Source organism: Epargyreus clarus, unplaced genomic scaffold (assembly GCF_041222505.1).
Source record: "Epargyreus clarus isolate Ecla_fem2 unplaced genomic scaffold, WU_Ecla_fem_2.2 ptg000003l, whole genome shotgun sequence".
Lineage (NCBI taxonomy): Eukaryota > Metazoa > Arthropoda > Insecta > Lepidoptera > Hesperiidae > Epargyreus > Epargyreus clarus.
In genome coordinates, this window is record NW_027332211.1 from 8,712,838 (window position 1) to 8,738,460 (window position 25,623).

At 32.4% G+C, this 25,623-nt stretch overlaps 1 protein-coding gene across 1 annotated transcript in view; it reads left to right on the top strand.

The window, feature by feature from the left end:
* The window catches only part of LOC140752723 (C-Maf-inducing protein), a 46,929-nt gene that overhangs the window by 7,449 nt on the left and 13,857 nt on the right, over positions 1–25,623 (top strand). The window contains exons 2-6 of the mRNA XM_073087056.1: positions 8,320–8,553; positions 13,092–13,220; positions 17,452–17,502; positions 17,602–17,673; positions 19,845–19,934. Of these exons, the coding sequence (XP_072943157.1) occupies positions 8,320–8,553; positions 13,092–13,220; positions 17,452–17,502; positions 17,602–17,673; positions 19,845–19,934 (576 nt within the window). The remainder of the gene's footprint in view (positions 1–8,319; positions 8,554–13,091; positions 13,221–17,451; positions 17,503–17,601; positions 17,674–19,844; positions 19,935–25,623) is intronic.

The window sequence follows — 25,623 nt, forward strand, 5'->3', positions numbered from 1 at the left end:
ATGACCTTACACAGGGTAGCGGACTAAGTCGAATGTAAAACTGCGGGAAGCTTGCCCCTTTTATTTGCTACGAGTACACAAAGAAATCTTAGTAGTATTCGAGCAAATGTCATTTTCGCAAGCACTGTGTGGTGTACTACCCACCGTTTGTATAATAAGATTTACTACCCGCCCTTTCCATAATAAATGTGTGATTGCAACCCACCGGTCAACTCGTGTCAGTCCTGCTTCGGAAGCGACGAGAGACGGTCGTGCCGCAAGCGCATGAATTACAAATAGACTGTTTCTTTTAGTGTTGATCACTGTGGCCTGTGATTCCACAATAATAGTAAGTAACACAATGTTCATTTTTGATTACCTACTACAATATAATAAAATTCATTTTCATTATGTGATCATATTTTATTATGAAAATGAAAATTGTGCCACCACCAAATATACATAATTTTAATACCAAATCTTATTTTTAAGACTTTGCCCCAGACTAGTCTGTCTGGGTCTAATACGATATCTATCCACCTCCCTAACGTTCCCTAAGGGGTTGCAAATGTGTTCTGTCTTCCTTTGCGTTGGTATAGGTATCATGAAGCGGAATACAAAATATTATTAGATAATTAGAATAAATTGATGAATTTATGAATTACATTTACAGAAATAGTAATCATAGTTGCGAGTTTTTGAAAATAAAATGTATACCTACTACGTAAGTCTATATTCCCGAATTCCTACAAATTGCCCAGTTCGTCTTATAAACAAACATTGGAATTGAATATCGCTTACGGCGGCCTTACACTTATCTGTTTATCTAGGCTGCAACAGTATTTTGACATTGACTAAATATATTCTAGCACGTCATTTACACGCTAAATTAGGAAACGAAACCAGCTCACATGGACTTGTACACGTGCCTAATATTTTAACTTTTTATCAAGTAGTATTAGATGAAGTGTGTTTCTATTTCAAAGAACAGAAAAGTTTTGTAACAGAAAAATGGTGTTACTTGTACTTTTTGATAATGTGTCGTATTAACGAAAGGACAAAACAGATAATTATTTCTTTCAAGTGTTAGACATATTAAGACTTGAACGAAATGCCTAACTACACAATTAAATAAAAAAGTGAAGTGTTTAGAAATTCAAATTAACAGCTTTTTATTTAATTCATAGAACAGAATAATATATGGTGCCTAAAATTTAAAACAAAAAAATAATTATTTACCGTAATGTTTGACTGTCTGATAATCTGTTGTTCTTGATAATCTCCGAAAGGGCTAGACCGATTTTTGGACTTCCACTGGGAGTTAGCAGTAGTTTGCCGAATAATTTTAGACAAATAATTAGTGTTCTGCATAAAACAAATTAAAACCAATGAACTCTCCATAGTATTTCCACATTTAAACACAGGTGAAATCAGGAGACACAGCTCCTATAACAACTATAAATACTCGGAGGTTAAATTTAAACGAAACATTTCAAATATTTACATCGTTAAATTTGATAACAGCTCTACACTCTCGCTAAAAGGCAAAGATATACTCGAACAACGAAAAGTTCTACTGCCTTTAATTACTAAAACCTTAAAATACATCAATTACTTTTTAAATAAACAATTCATGTGGGTACGGACTAAAAATAACAACAATTGAAGCAATTATAATGCGCTTCCTAATTATTATGCTTAATTATACTTAAATTACATGTTCTTTATATGATAATATTGCGGTTACTCATGCTTGTATTAGTAATCTATTACGTAAAGCTGCCTTCAACGATAAAGAAATGAATATTAAGCAACATTTCTATTTTTATTCAGTGACTTTCACGTAAACCTTATAATGTATTTATTATGTACATTTATTTTCAGGTGATGCGCGTCTAATAGCCTACCATTAAAAAGTAATGACCATACTTAAATTAAGTTTATAAAAATATATTTTTTTATTTAACAATTCCACAGTTCTAAGATTGTACATTTTTTTCAGTAATAATCATTTAAACTGGATTGTTCCTAGGATTCGGACTTATTGTCTTATTAACATAATAAATAATTAAGATAATTGTCTTATAAAGATATTGTATACAGTAATCATAATTTATACGACAAAATAATACAGTTATATTCGGAAAGATTTACTTAACTTAAGTAAAAATAAAATAAAATAAATAATCAGAGGTGTGTCAGGAAGAATTACAAATGCATAATTATGAGTACAAATGTCGGACTGACTGCCCATCGACTACCCACTATCGCGTCAACGATACTTGCGTCAACTACCACACGGGGTCCAAATTATTGTATGAACGACCGACGGTAAATAGACTATTTCAATTTAAAAAAAAACGATCATACAGGTACCGTGTGTCAGTGGCTCAAACAACGAAATAGACCCCCGAGCTATATGTTAAAATGAAAGATTACACAGCTACGGCTCAAGCGATAGTTGCAAGTGGGTAATCAGCCTTAGCGCTATTGGTAGAGCTGGTAATGTCAATTTCTTTTATTATCGTTGTGTTAATGTTGATAATAAATTGTCACTTATCATTCCGCATTGCAAACATTACGATACACGAATGTCGAAATTAAATAAACTCACATGGATTCACCATATGGTCTTCGTATGAACCGGATAAAGTATGTCTATTAAAAATAAATTTATTTGTCTGTGAAGATTCAAGTACAAGGTTATATTTGACGTCAAAGCAGATATCGCGTTAGGAAAAACGATACATTGTAAGTATTTTTAACGTCTTAATTTTTGATCAGTGCCTGCGGGTAGATCGGGTTTTTAGTTATCGGCTTTCTCTTTGGTTGTTAATTGACTTGATCCCGTAAACATTTTAATACAATAAATATTTAGGCACTTAGTAGGTATGACACCTACTGGAATGTTTTTATCTTTTTGGTAAAATGATAAAATAATTTTAGTGAGCTTTTCACGCGAAGACTTCATGAAGAGTAAGTACTCGTAACATTACCACATTTCTATTCCTTAAGCTGGTAAAATGATAACTATATTTTGTACAGGTGCCCCGCAAATTGAACTTAGTCTAAAATAATCTCCTAAGGGTTATATAATACCAGAACACGTCAGAAATAGCCTTCACTTTTGAATAGACATATGTATTATGTAACACAACGTAGGAGGATAAATCGGATAGAGCAGATCAGCAGATGAAGTATGATTTATTTCTGTGACAGCATTATAAAATCTATCTAAAGGCCACCCCTTTCAAGAGCACCAAATAATGTATCCGATGTATGTAGTTTGCAACACAAAAATAGGTATTAAAATATGAGCTATTTTATCGGCTTCAGTAATAGCAGAGACCTAGCAACTTATGACGTCGTCTTATGAGACAAATCGACGGAAATAAATTCGAATCTCAAAAAAATAATAAAACTATGGGAGATGTGAATGAACTACTCGAAACAAACAATAATGTTTTATTACCTAATAATATATTGTAATTCATGTCTGTTATGGATGACTTAGGAAGTAACTCCATCATGTCTATCTATTATTAGATTTATCTTATTTCAAGTATTTATTTCCTTCCGATACGAAATTCCAGGAATTTATGAACAAATTTGTGAGTTACACGTAACACCAAGTACAATATCGATTTCGATCAATTCCGATCCTAATTAAAACAGTTTTCCATGTCAATGACCAAAGATTGCAATATAAGTCTTCTGAAGACAGCTTTACTCAGTATTGTCGTAATAAAACAAATGACGCTTAAACTGACTGTTAATGCAAGGCAAAGATCACAGCAAGGTGAAGAAACGTTAGGGCGGTCACTATTATTGACCGGTAACTGACCGTTCGCCGTACGCCACGCGGTACACGCCACTTCATTTACCGTGTTTTTTTTTATAACATAAGGGTAGCAGACGAGCATGCAGTCCACCTGATGGTAAGCTGGAACGCCTCGGAAAAGTCTGTATCCCTTGTCAAAGGTTGACTACCCATAGTGCCCATTGGCTATTCGGTTGAGCGAATGTTGCTACAGCTTGCTTTAGCAGCTACTACTCGAGCTTCCAACTAGTTGCTTAAGCTATTGACGAACGCTACATGTTTGAAAAAAGTCTGTAAATAATCGACTGCTCGAAGATTGGTGCTAATATCATAATAGCTCTTTTTTTATATAATATAAGAGTAGCAGACGAGCATGCAGTCCACCTGATGGTAAGTGGCTACTGCCGCCCATGGACATCTGTAATCAACTCCAGATAGGATTAGATATTCCAACCTGAGGTCGGCCACAGATGCGCCGCTACCCCTGAGGACTAAGCTGGAACGCCTCGGAAAAGTCTGTCTCCCTTACCACACCCTTCAAACCAGAACACAGCAGCGCCTACCACTGCTGTTATTAGGCAGAAATAGGTGTGGCGGTGGTGCCGCCGGAGTCGAACCACAAAGGGTTCTACCACCTTCCATCATAATTGCTCTTTCTTTTTAATTGGGTTCTTGACATCATAATTGCTTATTTATCTATGGAACACACGTATTTATTCATGTCTTATGCAATTTATTACAACAAAATGTGAAAATGTTTGATGTATAGCTTAATCAGTCAGTAATTTTATACATTTTTGTTAATATCGACAATGATTAACTGCTAATATTTCATTACGTACGTAGACATATTGACGCTACATGTGTAGGTACGCTGATTAGGATACATTTCATGTATAAAGTTTAATCGATGTTGATCATGTATGCGTTAAATTCTGAATGAAGAATTTTCTAGCCATTGTTGAACTTAAAGTTCAGGGGTTAAATTTGTTGTTAATATTATAAATATTATCTCCTGAAACATTGTTTAAACACGCCATAATTTCATGCCAACGTTATTACGCAAAATATTCGTCATATTCGAAGTGTGGTTAAAAAATCAATATAATAATATGTACGTACAAATTCGAAACCACAACACCACTATGAAGAAGAACATGAACATGAATGAAGAACATATTGAATTACCTATTTTCTTTATTTTTCAAGAAAAATCTCTCAATACACTTGTCGTTATAGAACCACCTACACTCAAGACACCGATAATGGTTTAATACAATGCCTCTTACTTAACTGACGTGTTGTTTACAAGTCTGAAAAGGTACCTTCTTATAAGTTACAGTTAATAAAAATAAGGTAATATTGACGAATAGAATAAAAATCGTAACACAACATTAGAGCCTTTTTCCTGTCACACGGATGTATATTCACGTGCGGATTTGGTCCGCATACATATCGTTTGCATTTTAACTTGCCATATATAGATGCGCTTTTTTTCATACGTGCCACACGCACTCAGGCAAAGAATGCAGTGACGTAATAAACGCATGCAGGTTGGTCACGTGTGGACATAGTCGCGTGACAGGATAAATAAAAACAAAGCAAAAAAGTATATATCGAAGAAATCTTTATGACTCGAATCATCACTGATTGGTACAATTCGTCATTTGGATTTTACCGGTGCAATATCTTTGTTTTCGTTGAAGAAACCGAGTGGTTTCGTAGGATTTTGAACAGTTCTCAATTTTATAGTATATTTCTACATAAATTGTGATTATTGGATTAGAGCCAACATCCACGATTGTATGGCGATGTTTTGCTACTATCGCAAACTGTGTGGCAAGCTACGTAATAACAAAACTATTTTTTTTCAATAGAAATAGCACACTGGTGTGCAATTATTCTGACGGGAAATGGTCACTGATGGCATCCTAAAAATACTACCGAAATAATAACTATACATCTGCCAATGAATCTAAATAAGACAGATAAAGTTCATCACATGCGATGCCCTCCCGAGGACTAAGTTATTCGCCTCACGCGCGCATATTACGCGCCTTACCAATCCGGTCAAAACAAAACTGTTTCACCGCGGTAGGCCAGAAATAGGTTTGGCGGTTGTACTGCTGTATTAATAGCACGAGTAGTTTACCACCTGATCGTCATAAAGTAGGTATATTAGGCCTACAGTAGTAATTCAGTTTAATGTATTACAAAGGCAATTAATTACTCATGGTGTTAAAAGTTTTGGAAAAGTCCCTTATCTTGTAATGTTGTTAAAATATAAGTAATATTGTTGTATCGATAGTATGAAATTTAGCCATATGTATTTTTAAGTAAATAATAAGCTACAATTACACTTCCTTAAAATCTTGATTAAGTGCCCATGGAGTGAGGCGTAGTATGGTTTGATGGATTCAAATTCAATAACCTATTTATAATTTCGATTCGGGCAACATCAATACATACCTAAGCCTATACATATTATGCAATTGTACGAGTATACATCCATATTGTAATCACAATAGCATCCGTTGTGTGTTTATGGATGCTTTATGTTCTAGATAACTAATCTACGAGTGCTTGCCCGCGGCTTGTGCACGGGGTATTAGATTTCATAGCGTGATGTGATAACAGTACTTGTGTATGTGAAGCGCTCAGAGCTCTCCGCTTCACTAACATTATGTTTAAGCAATGTTCAGAACAGTCGATTCTTAGATGAGAGACTTCCTCGATCAGGCAAAGTGAGAATTTGTAGAATTCACACATCTTTGAGAACTTTATTTAAGAACTTATAGGTATGTAAGTTTTTCTTTACCTATAAAGCTCATGATTTGCTAATATGCACATGACTCAAAAAATCAGAAGTACATTAAATTCGAACCTCGGGCCCAAAACGAGAAAATTATTAAAAATTTAAAGTAGCTATAGTCCGCGCCAAACTGGTAGTCCGCTCTGAAGTTGTTGCGAGCAGGTGTAGTGATACAATTTGCTATGGCGACGCGATTCATTTCTATATTCAGAGCGGACTAGCAGTTTTACGCGGACTATACTATCGCAATGGCCTACTAGTATTCTAATGGAAGCAGCAAATATGCAGCAGACATCTGTACATGACCTTAAATACATCTGTATCTGAAACTACATTTTCATATTTCCTTTTTCTTTCTTTACCACACCTTTTTTTATAGTATAGGAGTAGCAGACGAGCATGCAGTCCACCTGATGGTAAGTGGCTACTGTCGCCCATGGACATCTGTAATCAACCCTAGATAGGATTAGATATTCCTACCTGAGGTCGGCCACAGACGCGCCGCTACCCCTGAGAATTAAGTTGGTACGCCTCGGAAAAGTCTGTCTCCCTTACCACACCCTTCAAAACGGAACACAGCAACGCTTAACACTGCGCTTAACATTAAGATACCTTTGAAACCATTAACAACATTCGAACTAAATGATCGTAATTATGTAGAGCTTAGGTGGTGTCGTAATCGAAATCACATTTATTTCACTCCTTTTATAACAAAGCAGACTTGCGTTGCTTACATAAATAACACAATGTAATCATATATTATTCATAAATTAATAGAATAGGTGTGGGCGTGGCACGTTCGTCATAAAAACTATTCTAAACCTTCAAGTAGGTAGACATCGTATTTTCTGTAGATACTTACAATCCAAACTGCGACTAGTCATGATTCAACAAAGATAAAAAATATTTCACTTGATTTTCCTTTGCGTCATTGGCTTTTCCACAATACGTATCGGTCTCTACCATCAGTGTGTTATTAAGAGTTGTTATGAGTCTTTCGTACCTTTGTGGTTTTGACTTAAGTGGTAGCGCTATTATCGATAACTGAATTCGTCATTATATGTCACACTAGCTGACCCGGCAATCTTTGTACCGCCTCAAAATCTATTTATCAAATATATTTCATATAAAACATAGCCTATGTTACTCGTGGACAATGTAGCTTTCGAATGGTGAAATAATTTTTAAAATCGGTCCAGTAGTTTTTGAGCCTATTCATGACAACCAAACAATCAAACAAACAAAGTTTTTCTCTTTATAATATTAAGTGTAGATTTATTATAGGTATCGTTAATTACGGTAACGTAAATGTATTTTTGTTTTATGACAAAAGTGGTAAAAGGTCAACATTACGCATAATTAGTGGTCCGTGTCTCTATGGACATTGGTCACGTCATAAACAGAACATTGTAGTTTACTGTGTATCATCATTATACTTACGCTTGATTAGTTCTACTACGTTTACTTTAAAGTGGCATTTTTGTACCTCTACGAACCCTGATTCCCAAATTTAAAGAGAGTTCGTAGTCATGTTAAGTACTGCATTGTTATTTTTTTTCGATATTCTCGTAATTCATAACTTTGTAAGTATGAGAATATTTGTAAATCACAGCGTCTCAATAAGGTATACCATACCACATAGCAAAATATCCCACACGTCTATAAAAAACCTACAATCTGTTATCCTGATCTTAATATTTGCCGACAGGGCTCCAGTCCCGAATGCTGCGCCGACAACATCAGCCTGGAGCTGAGCACCTCCGTGGTGTTCCCCGTGCCTCCTCCTGGCCCCCGATACAAGCTGGCCACGGAAGGAACCATCAAAATATGCTGCTTCCAACACACCAGGACGGTTGTTGATAAAATACTCGCCACCAAATTCCTTAGGCGATGGGAGTCCCATGTGTTATGTTTACTGGAAGATCACGTCATTTCTAAAACGGTAAGCACTTTCTTATACTATTTTTGCTTTTCGTACTTTGTAGTTACGAGAACGTTCATAAGGAAAAGTAGTAAATTTACTTTTTTTATGTAATAGAACTAACAATCAGCCATGCTGACAGTTAGAGTCCATTTTTAATCATCATAACACGACATTCTATAATTATGAAACTGATAATAAGTGCGTTGTTCAGGCATTTTCTTGTCATGCGCTGTATGTCCGCGGGGTTGCCTCACCGTGATGGGAAAAGAGCTAATAGTGCTATTAGACCATTACCCCCTAAGGTATAAATGCGAAGACCTCATAATATATATATCATAGTATATATTTGCCTTCAAATTAGATAATAACTATAAACCAAAATAAAGCAGCTCTACATATCAATGAAAATTTTCATGAATTACCTATGAAATAATAAGGACATTTTGTCACATATTATAACACTTTCACTAACAATCCAAAACTTAATAACCTGTAAATGATCACCTGTGCAAATATATAAATTATATTATAACTACGTCAATCGGAGTTCAGCATTATTCATCGCATATGTAGAATAAGTACCGTTTTGTGTGGTTTTTTTAAGTTTCCATTGGTCCTAATTATGAAATTATCTTCTATGCGCGCTATTATATTGTGTATTTTTAATGTTATGTGTTTTTATAACATGGAAGCAGCAAACGATTGTGTTACTGCTGGTAGGTAGCTCCTACTACCTATGGGCATCTGTATTCAATGAGATACTAAGGTAAAACGCCGCGGATCAATATGTCTAGGGAACATAGCAGAGCTTAAGACTGCCTATTAGGCTGGAATAGGTGTGGTGTCGCTGCCTTTGAAGTCGAACCACAAAGGTTCTACCATATTCAACTATTTGTTATGTTACAAATAAAATTTAAATCCCCATTTATATTTAGGCAAGTCATTTTATATGTACGTAACAGTCTGATTAATTTAAGTATATAGAAAAAGTAATGTGATTTATGACGTTTGATATTTAAACTGGACAATTGTTTCTTTTTATCGTGAACCCAACAATGAGGTCAATATGCCGATAAGAGAACATTCGTGCGTCATTAAAACCTAGGTATAATATCAGTTGCATATATATTTCAAACGGTATGACATGACACACATCACGCACTCGCTATATGGTATTTTCGTTACAAAGTTGCTAAATCAACTAAGCACTAACAAACGATCACCTGTGATTTATAATAATGTAAGCAAGGTCAAATTAGATAAACAGATGCCATTAAATTCGATCTTTGTTCCTTTTTTTGATTATGGCAGTAATCTTGTTATGGTAACCCAGGGAGGAATCGAATTGTTATTTTTAACCCTCCGACACCTATTATTTTTGCCTATTACAGACATAGATAACTATAGATTTCTCACCGCCTTGTAATTAAAGTAAGCCATTAAATGGCTGACACATTGTCAGCTGTTTAAGCAATTTAATGGCTTCGTTTAATTACAAGGCGGTGAGAAATCTATAGTTATCTATGTCAGCCATTTAATGGCTGTCATGGTGTAATTTACGCGGAACAATGCTGACATGTGCAATTAAGTGGTGCAAAAACACGAAATTGAAGAAAACGTGCGGAGAAATATCGTTTCATTTGTAAATGATCTAAAAACTACACTTTTTAAATATTTTTCAAACGCGAAAATAAATAACAGTGACAAATTCAATTGTCAACACTGTTAAACTTGAGTAATCTTTACTAAGATGTAGTAAAGATTACTCATACATACTACATTATATACACTATGATAAGAGATCGAAACTTCATAATCTTTAGTAACATTAGACAGATTGATTATTAATAACGGACAGTAAATTTTTCATCGCTGAATCCATTGAATAACTGTTGTATTGTAAGAACACTGTTTATCTGTAAAATAATATTACTTATGTCATGTCATGATTATAAAACAAAAACAGTGCGTGAAAAATAAAAAAATATCAACCATGTGACATGTTCGATATCCTTTAATTACAACTAGGGATGCGCCGAATATTCGTTTGGTATTCGGTATTCGGCATCTTTTGTGCTATTTGTATTCGGCCGAATTATTCGGTTTTAGTGCCGAATATGTTCGGTTCGAGCATTTTTATTTTCTTGTATAAACGACATGGTACAGGACGAAAACACAAAATTTCTTATATAAGATTTATGTTATATTATAAGTCAAGCTCAAATCCTATGAAGAATTTGTTGAATAAAGCTAATAAAATAAAGCAATTAAACTTTAATCAACATTAATTTTGAAACCTCAAATCAACACATTTATTACTTAATCTATGGTTAGTATTGTCAACATTTATTTTAAACCTAAAATCAGTATTCATTTTTAAAACTCAAATCAACATTTTAAAGCGTGAATGAACACACATAACTGGCAAATTGTCAATAAAGAAATGGTAAACCGTTTATTTATTTACTCTTTATTGACCATGTTAAATCAGTGTGGTACAAAAGGCGGACTTAATGCTAAATAGCATTTTCTCCCAGTCACCCTTAGGGATGTGCAGAAAAATGCGGCAGAAAGAAGGCGGTACAACTATACTAAAAAAACATGTAATAATAATAATAATAAATACGAAATAAAATAAAATGGAAAAAGGGAGAAAGGAGAACGTGAAAAAAGAAAGAATGTGAGAAATAAAGAGAAAAAAAATATAAAAAAAAATTCGGTTCGGTAAAGGTTAAACCGAATTTTATTCGGTATTCGGTTATTCGGTGAAACCACTATTCGGCGCATCTCTAATTACAACAATGATTACATTACAACATAACTAAAAACAATTCACAATACGCAGATAATCAAACTTGCATACTTGAGCAGATTTCGTTCAAAACAGTTCCTTTTGACATCATCGCGAACAAAGAAAAATGGAATTTACGCCCGAATATGTAATAAGTGTTGAGTAGGTACATAAAATATATTCAAGTGTATATTTGTATATGTTGGTATTTCCATATTTATACCTTAAATGAATGAATGAATGAATTTGAATGAATGTATTTATTTGTAAAAGCATGCGTTTATAAAGTAGTTCATACATAGTAATTGCGTTCGGCATACTCTACCGGTTGATCCGGTGTACAAATCTTTGTTTTATTCTTATAAATAAACATTAAATTTACATACTTAGTTGTCCATTACAATTTACATATAAAATTTAAAGTGTTATAAATATTTATTACAATATATTGTCACTATAATTAAATCATGTCATTTATTAAATTATATTTATAATCAATTACTTTAATTTGTCATCAAAAAAGTCCTTAACACTATAATACTGTTTGTTTAATAATATATTTAATAGCTCATATTTAAATTTTGTCAATTCTAATTTAAAACTAAATATTTTAATAATATGTACTCATACCGAAAACGCTCGAATATAATGTTGATATTAATATTCGATTAAAATAGGGAGCTAATATAATTTAATTTAGCTCTACAAAATTACAAACCCATCGCGAATAATTTAATAATAATTCACGTAAGACTTCGATTAAATAATAAAATGAATACTAAAGTTATACTAAACCTAGTCTCTATCACACAAAGTATGAGGTCTACCAAATTATATGTAACATTGACTTAGGCAGGTATTTGCATGAAATAGAGTTCTGTTACGTCTGAATTTCCTACGGCAAAATATTATATGAAGACATGCATTACTTAGTCAAATGTAACTTAATTAAGAACTTTGGTTTAGTCAAAAGTATTTATTTTAATAGGAAACCGTGCAACGAACAGTTACAGATTAACAATGAATAGTTAAGGAAAAATCGTGTCTTCGAAACAATAAAATTGCTTCCGAGTAAATAACTGTAGTCGTTGTAGATATCTCAATTACATTGCGAAGTGATATAACATTTCTGACGTAGATATTTAAACGTAGGGAGGGGAGTCGAGTCCGAGAGAGAAGGTTGACAAGCTGAGGTAACGTACGCGGTACGTACTAGCTCGAGATGCTGCTCTGACGTCACGGCTAACCTCGTGGTGGCCCGCAGGGGCATTGCTCCGGAGCCCGCGATGCCGCAACACAATTGTGTGGACTATGGATAGCGTAGGGCCGGCTAGAGTTCATACATAACTACAATAGTCCTTTTGTCTGGACCCGGTTTACGGTTTATTTAGGGATTATTCTAAAAGCAAAGCACGAAGATGTTATAAAATTGGACAAATGGTATTCTGCTTATCTTGGAAATCACGATTAATTAAATTTTATCAATAAAATATAGGTATACAACTTAGTACCAATATTAAAATATAGTACAACTTAGTATCAATATTAAAATATAGGTATACAACTTAGTTTTATTTCATTTGGTTTTGAAGTAAAATAATAATTGGTGTTTTTATTATTTAAGATTATTTAAAATAATACTATTCTTTGATAGTTTTATTAAATATTGGCGCCACAATTAATTCATGATAAGTTTAACGAAACATCCAGTCAAAATTCCGTTCTTAAATACATACTGTCATTTAATATTTTTATTTTTTCCTAGCCTTCGGGTTTCTTGGAGCGCCCTCTGTCCTACAGCTGCATGCAAGAAATATACTGCATATCCCGCTGGGACCCAGCCAGGAAATATTGTTTACGGATCGTTATGCCTCACGGATCTCTACTCTTGCAGGTACGAGAAAAGTACAAGATTCTTCCTTGTAATGTAAATATATTATATAAATAACTTATAATATATAAAATGTAAGTACCTAATATCCTAATAAAAGTGCAAAAAGATGGTATCTATTCAATGTTATTATATGTTTTTTGTTTATTTATTTGAATTAATGTGTATTTTTTATAAAAGTTGCTATAGCTAAAACTACAGTTTAAAAAAAAAACTTAACTTCTGTATTCATTATTTATTTTTTTAGTAACCAAACGATAATTCAGTTCTTTCATTATGAATTATTAATGTACCATTTATGAAATGGTATGAAAACACCGGCCTTCTTTATATTATACTACTTACTCCTTTATTCTTCGAAGCTCTCATGGTTGATGCGCTGACATATAGCAATCGATACGTTAGTTACGTTGCGCAACGGGCACGCTCGATTCTAGGCAGGGCAATGGCATTTTTGTACGGGTGTCCATTTGACCACCTGAGAATCTGCCCGGGCAAAGAGGGTACCCTACGAATTACGGGTACCGAATTTCCTGCCCACCGCCCTTATGTTGACATTGCCGCAATGTATGTGCGCCCGGGGGGTAAGACGTCCCTGTAATGCAAGTACGGGTGTCCGTGTTATTTATCGTAGTCGCTATCGATCCTTTCCTTTTCTACTAGTCCGATTTGCTTAAAGCCCTTATCTGTGGTATATATTAAAATTTATTAAAGGAGATGTTTCATTTTCGGCCATCTCATGTACACTATATCTAAAAAACACGAATAATTTGTATAATTGAAGAAAAATACACATATATTTTGATAATCTAAAGTATTCCTGTTTAAAAATATTTAAAATAAGCATTCCTCATTGAAATATTAAATATGGCGGAATACTGTTAATTAGTAGAGTGCTTGGGGAGTTTGACCTCGGACTCCAATTACTGTCAATGTATTAATGTGAGACCTTCTGCATTATGTTTTATACATAAATTACTAAAAAGTTTACCAATTTTTTTTCGTTGCTTTTTTGTTTTTCTTAATTTGACACTAATTTCAAGAAATTGTCAATTTTTCCATTTTAAATCAAAATATTTTTATAAAATATTCATAATTTAAGTAAAATACATTTTAGAAAACATCTTTCATAGATACCAGATAGTCAAAAAGGGCCGTAAAAGCAAGGAGCAGGTAGAAAAAAGGTGAAGGGGAAGGGCAGCGGCAGCTGCTCGGTACGGTTAGTCGATTGAAAAACGTGTTTCGGTACTGTTGTGTTCTTTCTGCTGTGCATATTTCTCAATTTAATAATTATTTTTTCAAGACGTTTCGATACATTTTTGTTAAATAAAAACATTACAATATCAAAAAAATTATTGCTTTGTAAAGTATTTGTTTAAAAACAAAAGATCTCTGCGTTTCAGTAGGTAATTCATCACCATAGATTTCTTTGATTAATATTTTTTAATTCTATTAATGATTTAAGAAAGGAAATTACTAATTATGTGAAATTATGTTTTATCTTCCAATTATTAAGAGTATTTTTAGGAACTTTTTGTTGAAACATACATTTTTCTGTATTGCAGAATTTAAATGAACCATGGAAGATTCAACTCACAATGAAAATGATGATACAATCGTTTGTATTATTTGTGATAAATTGGGTTCTGGTTCAGGCTGTAGCACAGATTTAGGAGATGTAATAAAAATTACCAGAGGAGTCGCAACTTTGAGAGCTGCTTCAAATGAGCGACAAGATGGCTTAATTAGATTTTTAGAATCTCAGTTTGTATATGCTCATGCAATATGCAGACAGAAATATATTAATAAAAAATATATTGAGATTCAAAAAAAGCAAAAGATTTGAATATATTGAGGTTTAATTCTTTTCTAAAGGGCACAGCCAAAAAAACGGGTGTTCAATTGGCATCTCAACCACCTACGTCTGATGCAGCGTTTGAACATTTGAAAAGAGTATATTTACAAGTGCAGATATGGTTAGGTAATAATATTTCTGTTGAAAATTGGGGTTGGAGGTACGTTTCTGATAAACTTGAACCAATACTGATGAAACAATCCCCAGCTCCAGATAATTTTCTTAAAATGCTATTTTGTAATTGTAAAAAAGGATGTGGTAATGCTTGCGGATGTCGAAAAAGTGGCTTATACTGCACTTCAGCGTGTTCACAGTGCAATGGTGATAGTTGTTTTAATGCATCTCCTGTCTTAAAAATAAGTGAAGTAGAAGAAAGTGACGAAAACGGAATAATTGAAGTTTAATCATTTTTAAGCATGTATGAGAGGCGAACTAAATAAATATGTTTTATAAACTTTTTTTGTTACACTTATTGTTTCATACTATTACTTTTTAATATTACGAGTATATGATAGAAATGTATTTATAACACGATTTTGACACTACATTACTTAGTTATGCTCGTAATGTCTTATATTATATGCCTTAATTTATTTATTTTATTATTAAATAAAAAGCAACGATTTTTAATTGGTAAACATTTTAATATACCTTATCAACAATAAAATCCAACAGGTCTCATAATAATTCGTTGACAGTAATTGGATTCCGAGCTTTTTCAATTCTAGATGCTTAAGGCACTCTACTAAATGTCAAGTTTTCAAAACTGTCGATGTCGGTCAGGGCACCTATGTGTACCCAACACATAGGTTACTATACTCTTTGGATGTCAGTAATTCTGTACTTCGTTGTTTTTGTCGTAAAGTTATTGTTACCTTAGTACTTTACAACCTGGCTTTTGTTTTGGGTATCTCGTCATTATTTCTTAATTTAATTAATTATTTATAATAATAATAACAAATCCACCTTTTAAATAGTATCTGGTTTTATAGATGTAAGTGACATGTCAAATTAAAAAAGAAGAAGTCGTCAATTTGATATGTGTAAAAGTGGATATATACATATTATAATAGTGGACTCCAATGTACACGTTGAATAAATATGTAGGTACTGATGAGTAGATTCCATTTTAATCCTGAATATGTTTCTGCTCTGTGCTGCTTACGATTATGGAGTGATTCTACCTTACTTGTTTACCCAGCTTATGTTTTATGGACTCTTGTGATTTTCGTGCGATCGCTGTGGATTGTGTTACTGTTGACAAGGATTCAATATCATCAGGTAAAAATATATATCAGTTAGTTGTATTAATCGTGAAATAATCGTTAATAATTTTAAACTAGAGAAGCTAATCTTTTTACATTTCTCTTTTATAGATAATTACAATAGCAAGACAAGGACATTTTTGGGATGACAAAATAATCAGTTATTATTGCAACTGCATCGCTGGGCAACGAACCGTACTCGTAGGTAGTTGCGCTCACATTATGACCATTATTTGATGTTTGGGCTGAGCTCGTCACAGGATATTACAGAACCTGCCACATGATTGGATGAAAATATTGATAAGGGAAGATATTTAAAATGAATAAATAATGTATCTAAGTGAAGAATAAGTAAAATATGATCAAATATGTACTTAAAGTTGTTTTATTTACACACTTAAATGTTTTAACTAAAATAAATTGGTATAGAAGTACATATTTTGGTATGTTTGTTTTAAGTCAAGATTTATGAACGTAAATATAATTAATGTTTATCAAATATAGGCATTGTTTCTCAATACATACAATACAATATTTATATATCTACGCCTATTCGCGTAAAAAATATATTAAAAGGTATATAATGTATATAGTAAGTTAAAATAGAATGACAGATGACATTATTACGGTAATCACTACCGCCATGATGATTTTCCGCTGTTGTGTTGCAAGTTTAAGTGTAAATTATTGTTTTTTAACAATTAAACGAACATGATTTGAAGAAAATGAACCCCTACGAATTGTTCTTTGCAAGTTTTCTTAATTTTTAGTATAGTGTACAAAAGGTGGCCGGAAGCCCATACATTTTGAAACATCTCCTTTAAATATGCGGTATGCTCTTTGAAGATTAACGTTCAGGAAAGCTATGTGTTAACGGTCTTAATTATTTACAATACTAAATCCACAGATTTAACGTTCATCTTAAGATACACAGTTTAATATCAAATAAGCGGTAAAACATCAAATATTATTCTTATATGGACTATTTTTATTTATTTTTTAATGCTCGTATTAGAGTACCAGCATTTTACTTGTACTTACAGCACTTTACTAGTACTCGTATACAAATAAATACTTAATCTTATTGTAACTAAATAAATCATTTCAATTTCAGGCAAATGACGCGTACACAAGGGACCAATGGTACTATTCTATTGTGTGGCGAGTAAGTACAAATCCCTTGAAACTACTACTACTACTAACATTATTTAAGTATTCTAATGACTAATAAATATAATAAATCGTAATATTCTTCGCCTTTCAGAGAAACATGATAAGATACCGCAACTTTTTGACGAAGTCTGTCAGAAAAGAACTTGTCATGAAGGAATTAAAGGTGAGTACGGAAAGTAAACAATATCACATGATGCGTATTATCTTATCGGATGTTATATCTACTATCGGGGTTCCAATGAAATCGCACGAGTTCCTAACTACTATACTATACAGATACTACTTACCATAATGTATAGTTCTGTGTGACTTCAGAATAGGTATTAGAACAAGATACAAATGACTTAAAAATGGTAGAATTGATAATTAATTTACATCATATTTACTTATATGATTTCTGGCCTCTCGTCAGGTCGCAAAGGTTTCATTACAAAGTATCCATAAAAGGCAGTCAAAAATTGGATTTAGGCCTAAGAGCGCGGAGAACTTGTGACACCGTGATTGAATTTCCTCATCGAAGTATTTTAATTACTTTTATCGTATTCCTATTTGTATAATTGGAGTTTACTCCTTAAGAAACGATTTGAGTTATAAGGCCCGGTACGGAAATTTTATGAGGAGTAAAATCAAGTGTAACACGAAAAGTTGAGGCGTAACGGTAACCAAAATATGAATCAAGAGTGCTTTTATTAATTTAAAATACAGTAAGTTCAAATCCCATATTAAAGTAATTATTACAATAAAAATAATTAGCAATATATAAAATATTAAAACGTCATTAACTAATTTGTTTACATTTTTGCATAAATTAAGTTATAGGTTTGATCATTTATAAACACTGTGAAAAATATGAACATTCGCGCCATAATATGATTAACAATCTTTTATGAACGTTTTTAAAGAAGAGTAACATATAAAATCAGTAAGCAATTGAATAAGATATAATATTAGCAAAATAAGTTTTTAACATAAAGAGGCTTTTGTAAGTTACTGATATATTAATTTAACTTATAAAAATGGATGCATTATTGATCAGCACCATCTATCAACGATAAACGGGCAAAATCAAAACAGTATTATTTAATATGTATTACAGAATTATTGCTAATGAATTATGTTCAAAATAAGTTATATAAAATTAGCAATACGTTTTAAATGAAGTCTAGAATTATAAAACATTCAGAAACAATCCAAATTACATATAATAACATGTTTATTGAGTCTCATATAAATTTCATCCGTAAATTGCAACAAGGATATTTTATAGATGGTAAAGAAATTATAATTATTAAGTTTTAAGTTATAAAACGTTTAACATTGTTTTAAATATAAATAATTATATTATATTAAAATTTACTTTAATATAAACAATTATATTAAGTTACCATTATAATATTTGGAACCAAAATACATAGATTGATAAACTTGCAAACTTACAATTTATAAAACTTGCCACTAGATGGCGCTATTTTATATTATTTTGTAACATACTTTATGTAATACGCATAATTGAAGTAATATAAATAATCCGAATAATTACAGATATATGTTTGTTTCTCTTATCATTTTAGCAGATGCGTTCATTTACCTACCCTTTTGTCTATTCGATATATATCATAATTATCATTCGTAAGGAGTAAACTCCAATCGTGCGTCGTAGCTGACACACACACTTTTTTTTTTAATCCCATGAGACCAAATATTTTCGAAAAACGAAGACAGATGTGTACAAATATACAATAATATAACTGTTTTATTTATTAAAGATTTATCGAAATATCTATCCGTTGTCCGCGAAGATACATACCATTGATAAAATCGACCAAAGCAACCGTCGATAACAGGTATATTCATCGATAAATAAATTTCGATTTGGCGTGATTGCAACTATTTGCTGACGTCAAGCAATTGCTGTTTTATCCATTTATCGATGAATCAATCCTGGTATCATAAGCCATCACCTTTATAGGTACTCATATTTAAAATGGGTGAAGGGTATGCAAAACTACGTTATCTGTGGCTTCATCCGCGTTTGTTCCTCATAGTCCAAAATTTGTAAAAAAGTTTCTGAATAAATTTATAAATTTTGATTTCTGTAGCTTAGATTACATTTTACAATTTTAAACAATTCAACCGATTACGACCAGTAAACTAATGGAAAACTTTACAAAATTCCCAGAAAGACGATTTGTTAAATGACTGTTCTTACGTCTCTATTCTTTACTCTTTAAAATAATACGTTAATAACACAAATTATTTTTAACTGTTTACTAACATTTAATAATTAATATACTTTTTAAATAAAATTACCTACTAATATCTTATCTTTTATAGAACATGGTGGATTTCGCGATGACAACGCCCTTGCAAGATGAAAGCGTTACCAGGGCTCCTCTTCAGATTCTCACTAGTCTACTTTCAGAGGTAAGTCATCATTCGCCGTCAATTCTAGCATAAATCAGTTTGTCTTTTCAGTAAAACGGTATTCAAACAACTATCTTAGTTCACAGGAGTAGACCCCTGTTCTACATAGTCACATAGTTGGTCACAGATGTCAGTGGGAGGCAGACCACTGACCATCGTTGGACTCTAAGATCGTTTGCGGCTACAATCTTAAAAAATACAGTATAGTGCGCAATGAATAATGTGGAATGGAATGCGTGAAATACGACTTAACATTTTCAATTTTACTGTGACCGTTGTTTGTTAGGTATGCCATGTTATGTAAGTGCGTAGTTATATCCGTGAAAACATTTACTCTTAACAGCAGTGTTTTTCAACATTCAAGTTGCTACCTCTTGGAGTCTCAAGAGGATCACAAAATATCATGAAATTTCATTAAAAAGGAAAAAGGTAAACAAAAATCGAACTAAATGTAAAATAAAGCACGGCTCTAGGTAGGTATTTCAATATGTATTTTAACGATACTCAATTAAAAATAAAAAATATTTTGTTTGGATTTGTTATTGGTAATCTAATAAAATGCATGTTAGAAACAGCGGAGTGAAGGTTAAAAAATACTGCGCAACAGTGTTAGACCAGTGCCGAAGCCTTTAAAAATGGTAAAAAATGAAAAAAAATTACAATAGAATGAAACCCATTGGAAAAGGAGGGGAATATGATCAAAATAAAAGGAAAAATAAATTACGGTCGATCCGAGTTCGGGAAGTGGGAGGGGGTAAGCTTTTAAGGGTAAAAAATGGTATATCTTGATTTCCGGCTAATCTACACGTCCTATGCGAAAAAGTTAAATGGCAAAGTTGTAGGTAATAAAAAGATCTACAACTTTTGTATTTGCAATTTTTTCACATAACCTCAAAATTTGGGTGAAAAATTCAAAAAACCTAGTTTTTGGTTTTTTATTTATATCTTTTTCAAATTTTTTTTTTTTTATACGAAATTTGGTGAAAACTTGCCTTATTATGTCCCAAATACACTGTAATTTATTTGATTAAAAATATTTATTTTTTCGCCTTATTTTCACTTAATATCAAAAAAGCATCCTAATTTTCAATCGAAAATTCTGACGTCAAAATATCAGCTTTTTTCAAAAAGTTTGGGGGCTTTTTGTTCGTTGAAATATCTACTTTCTGATGGTGTAAAAAAAAATATACATAACTATAGGAAATGTTCTCAGAAAATGCAAAAAATTGAAAAAAACCCAAAATCGAAAAAAAAAATTATATCATTATGTACAATTTTGAGGTATTTATTAAAATTTACACTTTAATTACTCAAAAAACGTAAGATTTATGTTTTATTGATAAATGAAAAAGTTGCAAATTAAAATATACTTCAATAATTAACAAACAAGTACGTTAATAAAGTTAATATTTAATAAGACATCTACAATATTTTGAAAAAGTTGTAGAATCTTATTTAAATAATATTTGTAGATGTCTATTTACTGCTGTTTTAAGATAATTTATATACCTGAGTGACCTTCGGTAAATTTTAGCCCATTGTAAGTTATTTCATAGAGAAGTGGGGACGGACCTAGGAGGGTCTGGGCCTTACTACATACCTGCTATTTCGTAGCAGCTGTAAAAACCGTTAGCCAGTATTCGAGATACAGAGCAGTGTACAACATCGTTTTTAAAAATACACGTGCAGGCTCAGTTACTCTAATTGAATTGTGAGAAATTTACTTTATTCAAAAAATCGTTTGGAATCTACATAGCAAGGTAAATACAATCTGTATTTTAATCTATATTAATCAACTTTAAAATAAAAATAGTAATATTTTCTCTCATAAATAGTATGTTTAACATAACATAACCTAAAAAATTAAAATTGAATGATATTTTAGTACAAAAATAAAAAATAGTAATTTCGTTTATTTTATACAAACAAATTTAGTTATACTCATGATAAAACTTTGAAGGCATTATTAATTTTATTTTGTCTTTTCAGATTATCAGTATGGATGGATCTGTTTGTATAATCTGCAATAAGTCAGATGACAAGCAAGTGTATGAAATAAAAAAATCAGCTTTGAATCGTTATAGTGGAGTCTAGCAAGAAGAGAATCGACAATAAATACAATTGGTTTTTTTTCAATTTTTTGCATTTTCTGAGAACATTTCCTATAGTTATGTATATTTTTTTTTACACCATCAGAAAGTAGATATTTCAACGAACAAAAAGCCCCCAAACTTTTTGAAAAAAGCTGATATTTTGACGTCAGAATTTTCGATTGAAAATTAGGATGCTTTTTTGATATTAAGTGAAAATAAGGCGAAAAAATAAATATTTTTAATCAAATAAATTACAGTGTATTTGGGACATAATAAGGCAAGTTTTCACCAAATTTCGTATAAAAAAAAAAAAATTTGAAAAAGATATAAATAAAAAACCAAAAACTAGGTTTTTTGAATTTTTCACCCAAATTTTGAGGTTATGTGAAAAAATTGCAAATACAAAAGTTGTAGATCTTTTTATTACCTACAACTTTGCCATTTAACTTTTTCGCATAGGACGTGTAGTTTAGCCGGAAATCAAGGTAAACCATTTTTTACCCTTAAAAACTCACCCCCTCCCACTTCCCGAACTCGGATCGACCGTAATTTATTTTTCCTTTCATTTTGATCATATTCCCCTCCTTTTCCAATGGGTTTCATTCTATTGTATGTGGGCGCGCCGGTAGGTAGATCTACAATGGTATTTCGATTCAACTAATTTAACCAATATTTATAAAAATATAGTTAAAATAATTAAATGAATAAGCGTTAATGCCACCATAGTAACAATAACACCCAAGCAAAACACCAAACAGTTCAGAGCACCACCGTGCCGTGCCCACTATTGGACAACTTCTGATCTGTTGACAGTTGCGCGCCCCTTTTTTATACCATGATACAGGTAGCCAATTGTTAATACGGAGCGGTAGTTCGAAATCAATATATTGTGACTTTAAAAACGGAATATTTATATATGAAATTAAGCATTCTCCCACACGGCCATTCTGACGAGCAGCCGTTACGGCTCGCGAACAAAAGTTTAAAAAAATATCAATTCAATAATATTAAAGAAGTGGATAAACTACTTTAGATTCGCGGATAATATAGTCTCAATTTTAACCACAGAAGCCAAATCTCATGGTACACAAAACACGTAACTTTAATTGGTTAACCCCATAACCGGTGTCTAATAGTGTAAATAAATGGTCGTGTCACATGAAAAGAACTGCCAAATCACATGGCTGATGTCAAGTCACATGACATCATAAATTCGCTAAGTCACATAGCTTACGTACATAATTGATTATTATCTGAAAAGAATTGCCAAATCACATGGCTGATGTCAAGTCACATGACATCATAAATTCGCTAAGTCACATAGCTTACGTACATAATTGATTATTATCTGAAAAGAATTGCCAAATCACATGGCTGATGTCAAGTCACATGACATCATAAATTCGCTAAAGAATTGCCAAATCACATGGCTGATGTCAAGTCACATGACATCATAAATTCGCTAAGTCACATAGCGTACGTACATAATTAATTATTTCCTGAAAAGAATTGCCAAATCACATGGCTAATGTCAAGTCACATGACATCATAAATTCGCTAAGTCACATAGCGTACGTACATAATTGATTATTTCCTGAAAAGAATTGCCAAATCACATGGCTAATGTCAAGTCACATGACATCATAAATTCGCTAAGTCACATAGCTTACGTACATAATTGATTATTATCTGAAAAGAATTGCCAAATCACATGGCTGATGTCAATTCACATGACATCAAAAACATTCGTTAAGTCACATAACGTACGTACATAATTGATTATTTCCTGAAAAGAATTGCCAAATCACATGGCTCTCGGGTTATTATCAAACATAAACGTGACTGTTGGCCAGACAATCATCGATATGCAAGACAATCCCGATAACACAGAACTTACAATCCACATACCGTTCCAAAGTTCGCAGGTACTCAAGAGAAACACAAAGTTTTTACCAGATTTTTGACTGTCGATACTGTCATTGCTTCACAGGGTTCACAGTCATCTGACATGTTCAAATAGTTTACTTTCCATATCACATGTTCTCGTAGTCTGAAAACATATAACATTATATGTATAATCAATAATTATATACGAAATAACGAGAGAGCTCCGCGTTTCGTTCATGGTTTGAGAGTAAAATCTACAGATCTTTTCGTTTGGCTCGCTTAAATCTATGGCATAGTCTTCTGCGTCGTACAAACGTACACTGGGTAGACTCCAGATACCCTTGAGAATATATTTCCTGTAAGATCCCCGATGTGTAGTTCTTCACGATGTCTTCCTTTAATGTCCAATAATTAATGTCTTAATTCGTACATAACTTTTTTTTTTTTTTTATAAGTCAGAGGTGTGCTTTGAATCTCGTACCCCTCGATCGAGAGGCAGAGTTTCAACCACTAAGCTAAGGTATCTTATGATAAAACGCCGTACTCACAATTTGTTGTAAATGTGCCTGACTATCTCAGACAGGATTTCTTGAAAATCATTAATGCCTTTTAAGTCAACTCATTTGACTATGACAGAATTTTATACGAAACTATTCGAGACCTGCTCGAAACCATGCACGAGTGCTTTTCTTATTTAGAACTGTAAACAAATAGGCTGTAACAAGCATAAAAATAAGAAAGTAAAAGTTAATTTCAAACCGAAAAACCTGATGTCTAAAACACAAATGTGTGAAAATAATAATAAGTGAATTGTCACGTTCAAAACAGTTTTAATGTCAACTTTACATACAGTAAAGAAAATATCAGAGCAGCAAGTACTCCGTGGTCGTTATTCTCAATAAAATAATTAAAAGACTATTGCCTTACCATAACATGAGCTATAGTTCGTACCGTTCATGTGATGACGTCAAATGCCAACGAAATAACATTCTGAAGTCCACAGTTACATTACAACGAAAACCAGGTCATTAAACGTAAAAAGTTATTGGAGTCATCCTACCTTCATTATCTTATTTACCTAATATCATTTTACTTTTACCTTGATTATTACAATTACCTTCGTTTGTGCGTTAGGCATTGCTGCAAACAAAGTCTTTACCACACAATAATGATCACACATTGCAGAGTCCAATTTGACAGTATTGTATGTACTCTTGTCTCTTTTTCTTTTTGCAGTATTCGATTTTTCGAATTCTATCAGAACTTGCAGTAGGTATATAATTGCTCGTCCGAACCTGACTTTGACTTATAAATCTGCAAAGATATACATTTTAATTCGTAGAATAACAAACAGCGGTCGAAATAGTATGAACACAAAATAATAACGAATATCTTCTGGTATGAACCGCGAGTTCCAATACAATATCTGATAATAATAGAATTACCTATTTCAATTTAATATAACACATACGTTACAGTATCTGTTATCACCAGAAATTTTGAATAACTTCCAAAAGTTATTGTAATTAACCATTTGCAAGAATAATAAGTATACCTACAAATATCGTTATTTCGTCCCGGATTGATTTATACATAATATTCGCTCACACACAAAAACTTTAAACCAAATTTTAGAAGTAGCAGACAAGCATGCAGTCCACCTGATGGTAAGTGGCTACTGAGGCCCATCAATATCTTCAACACAGCAG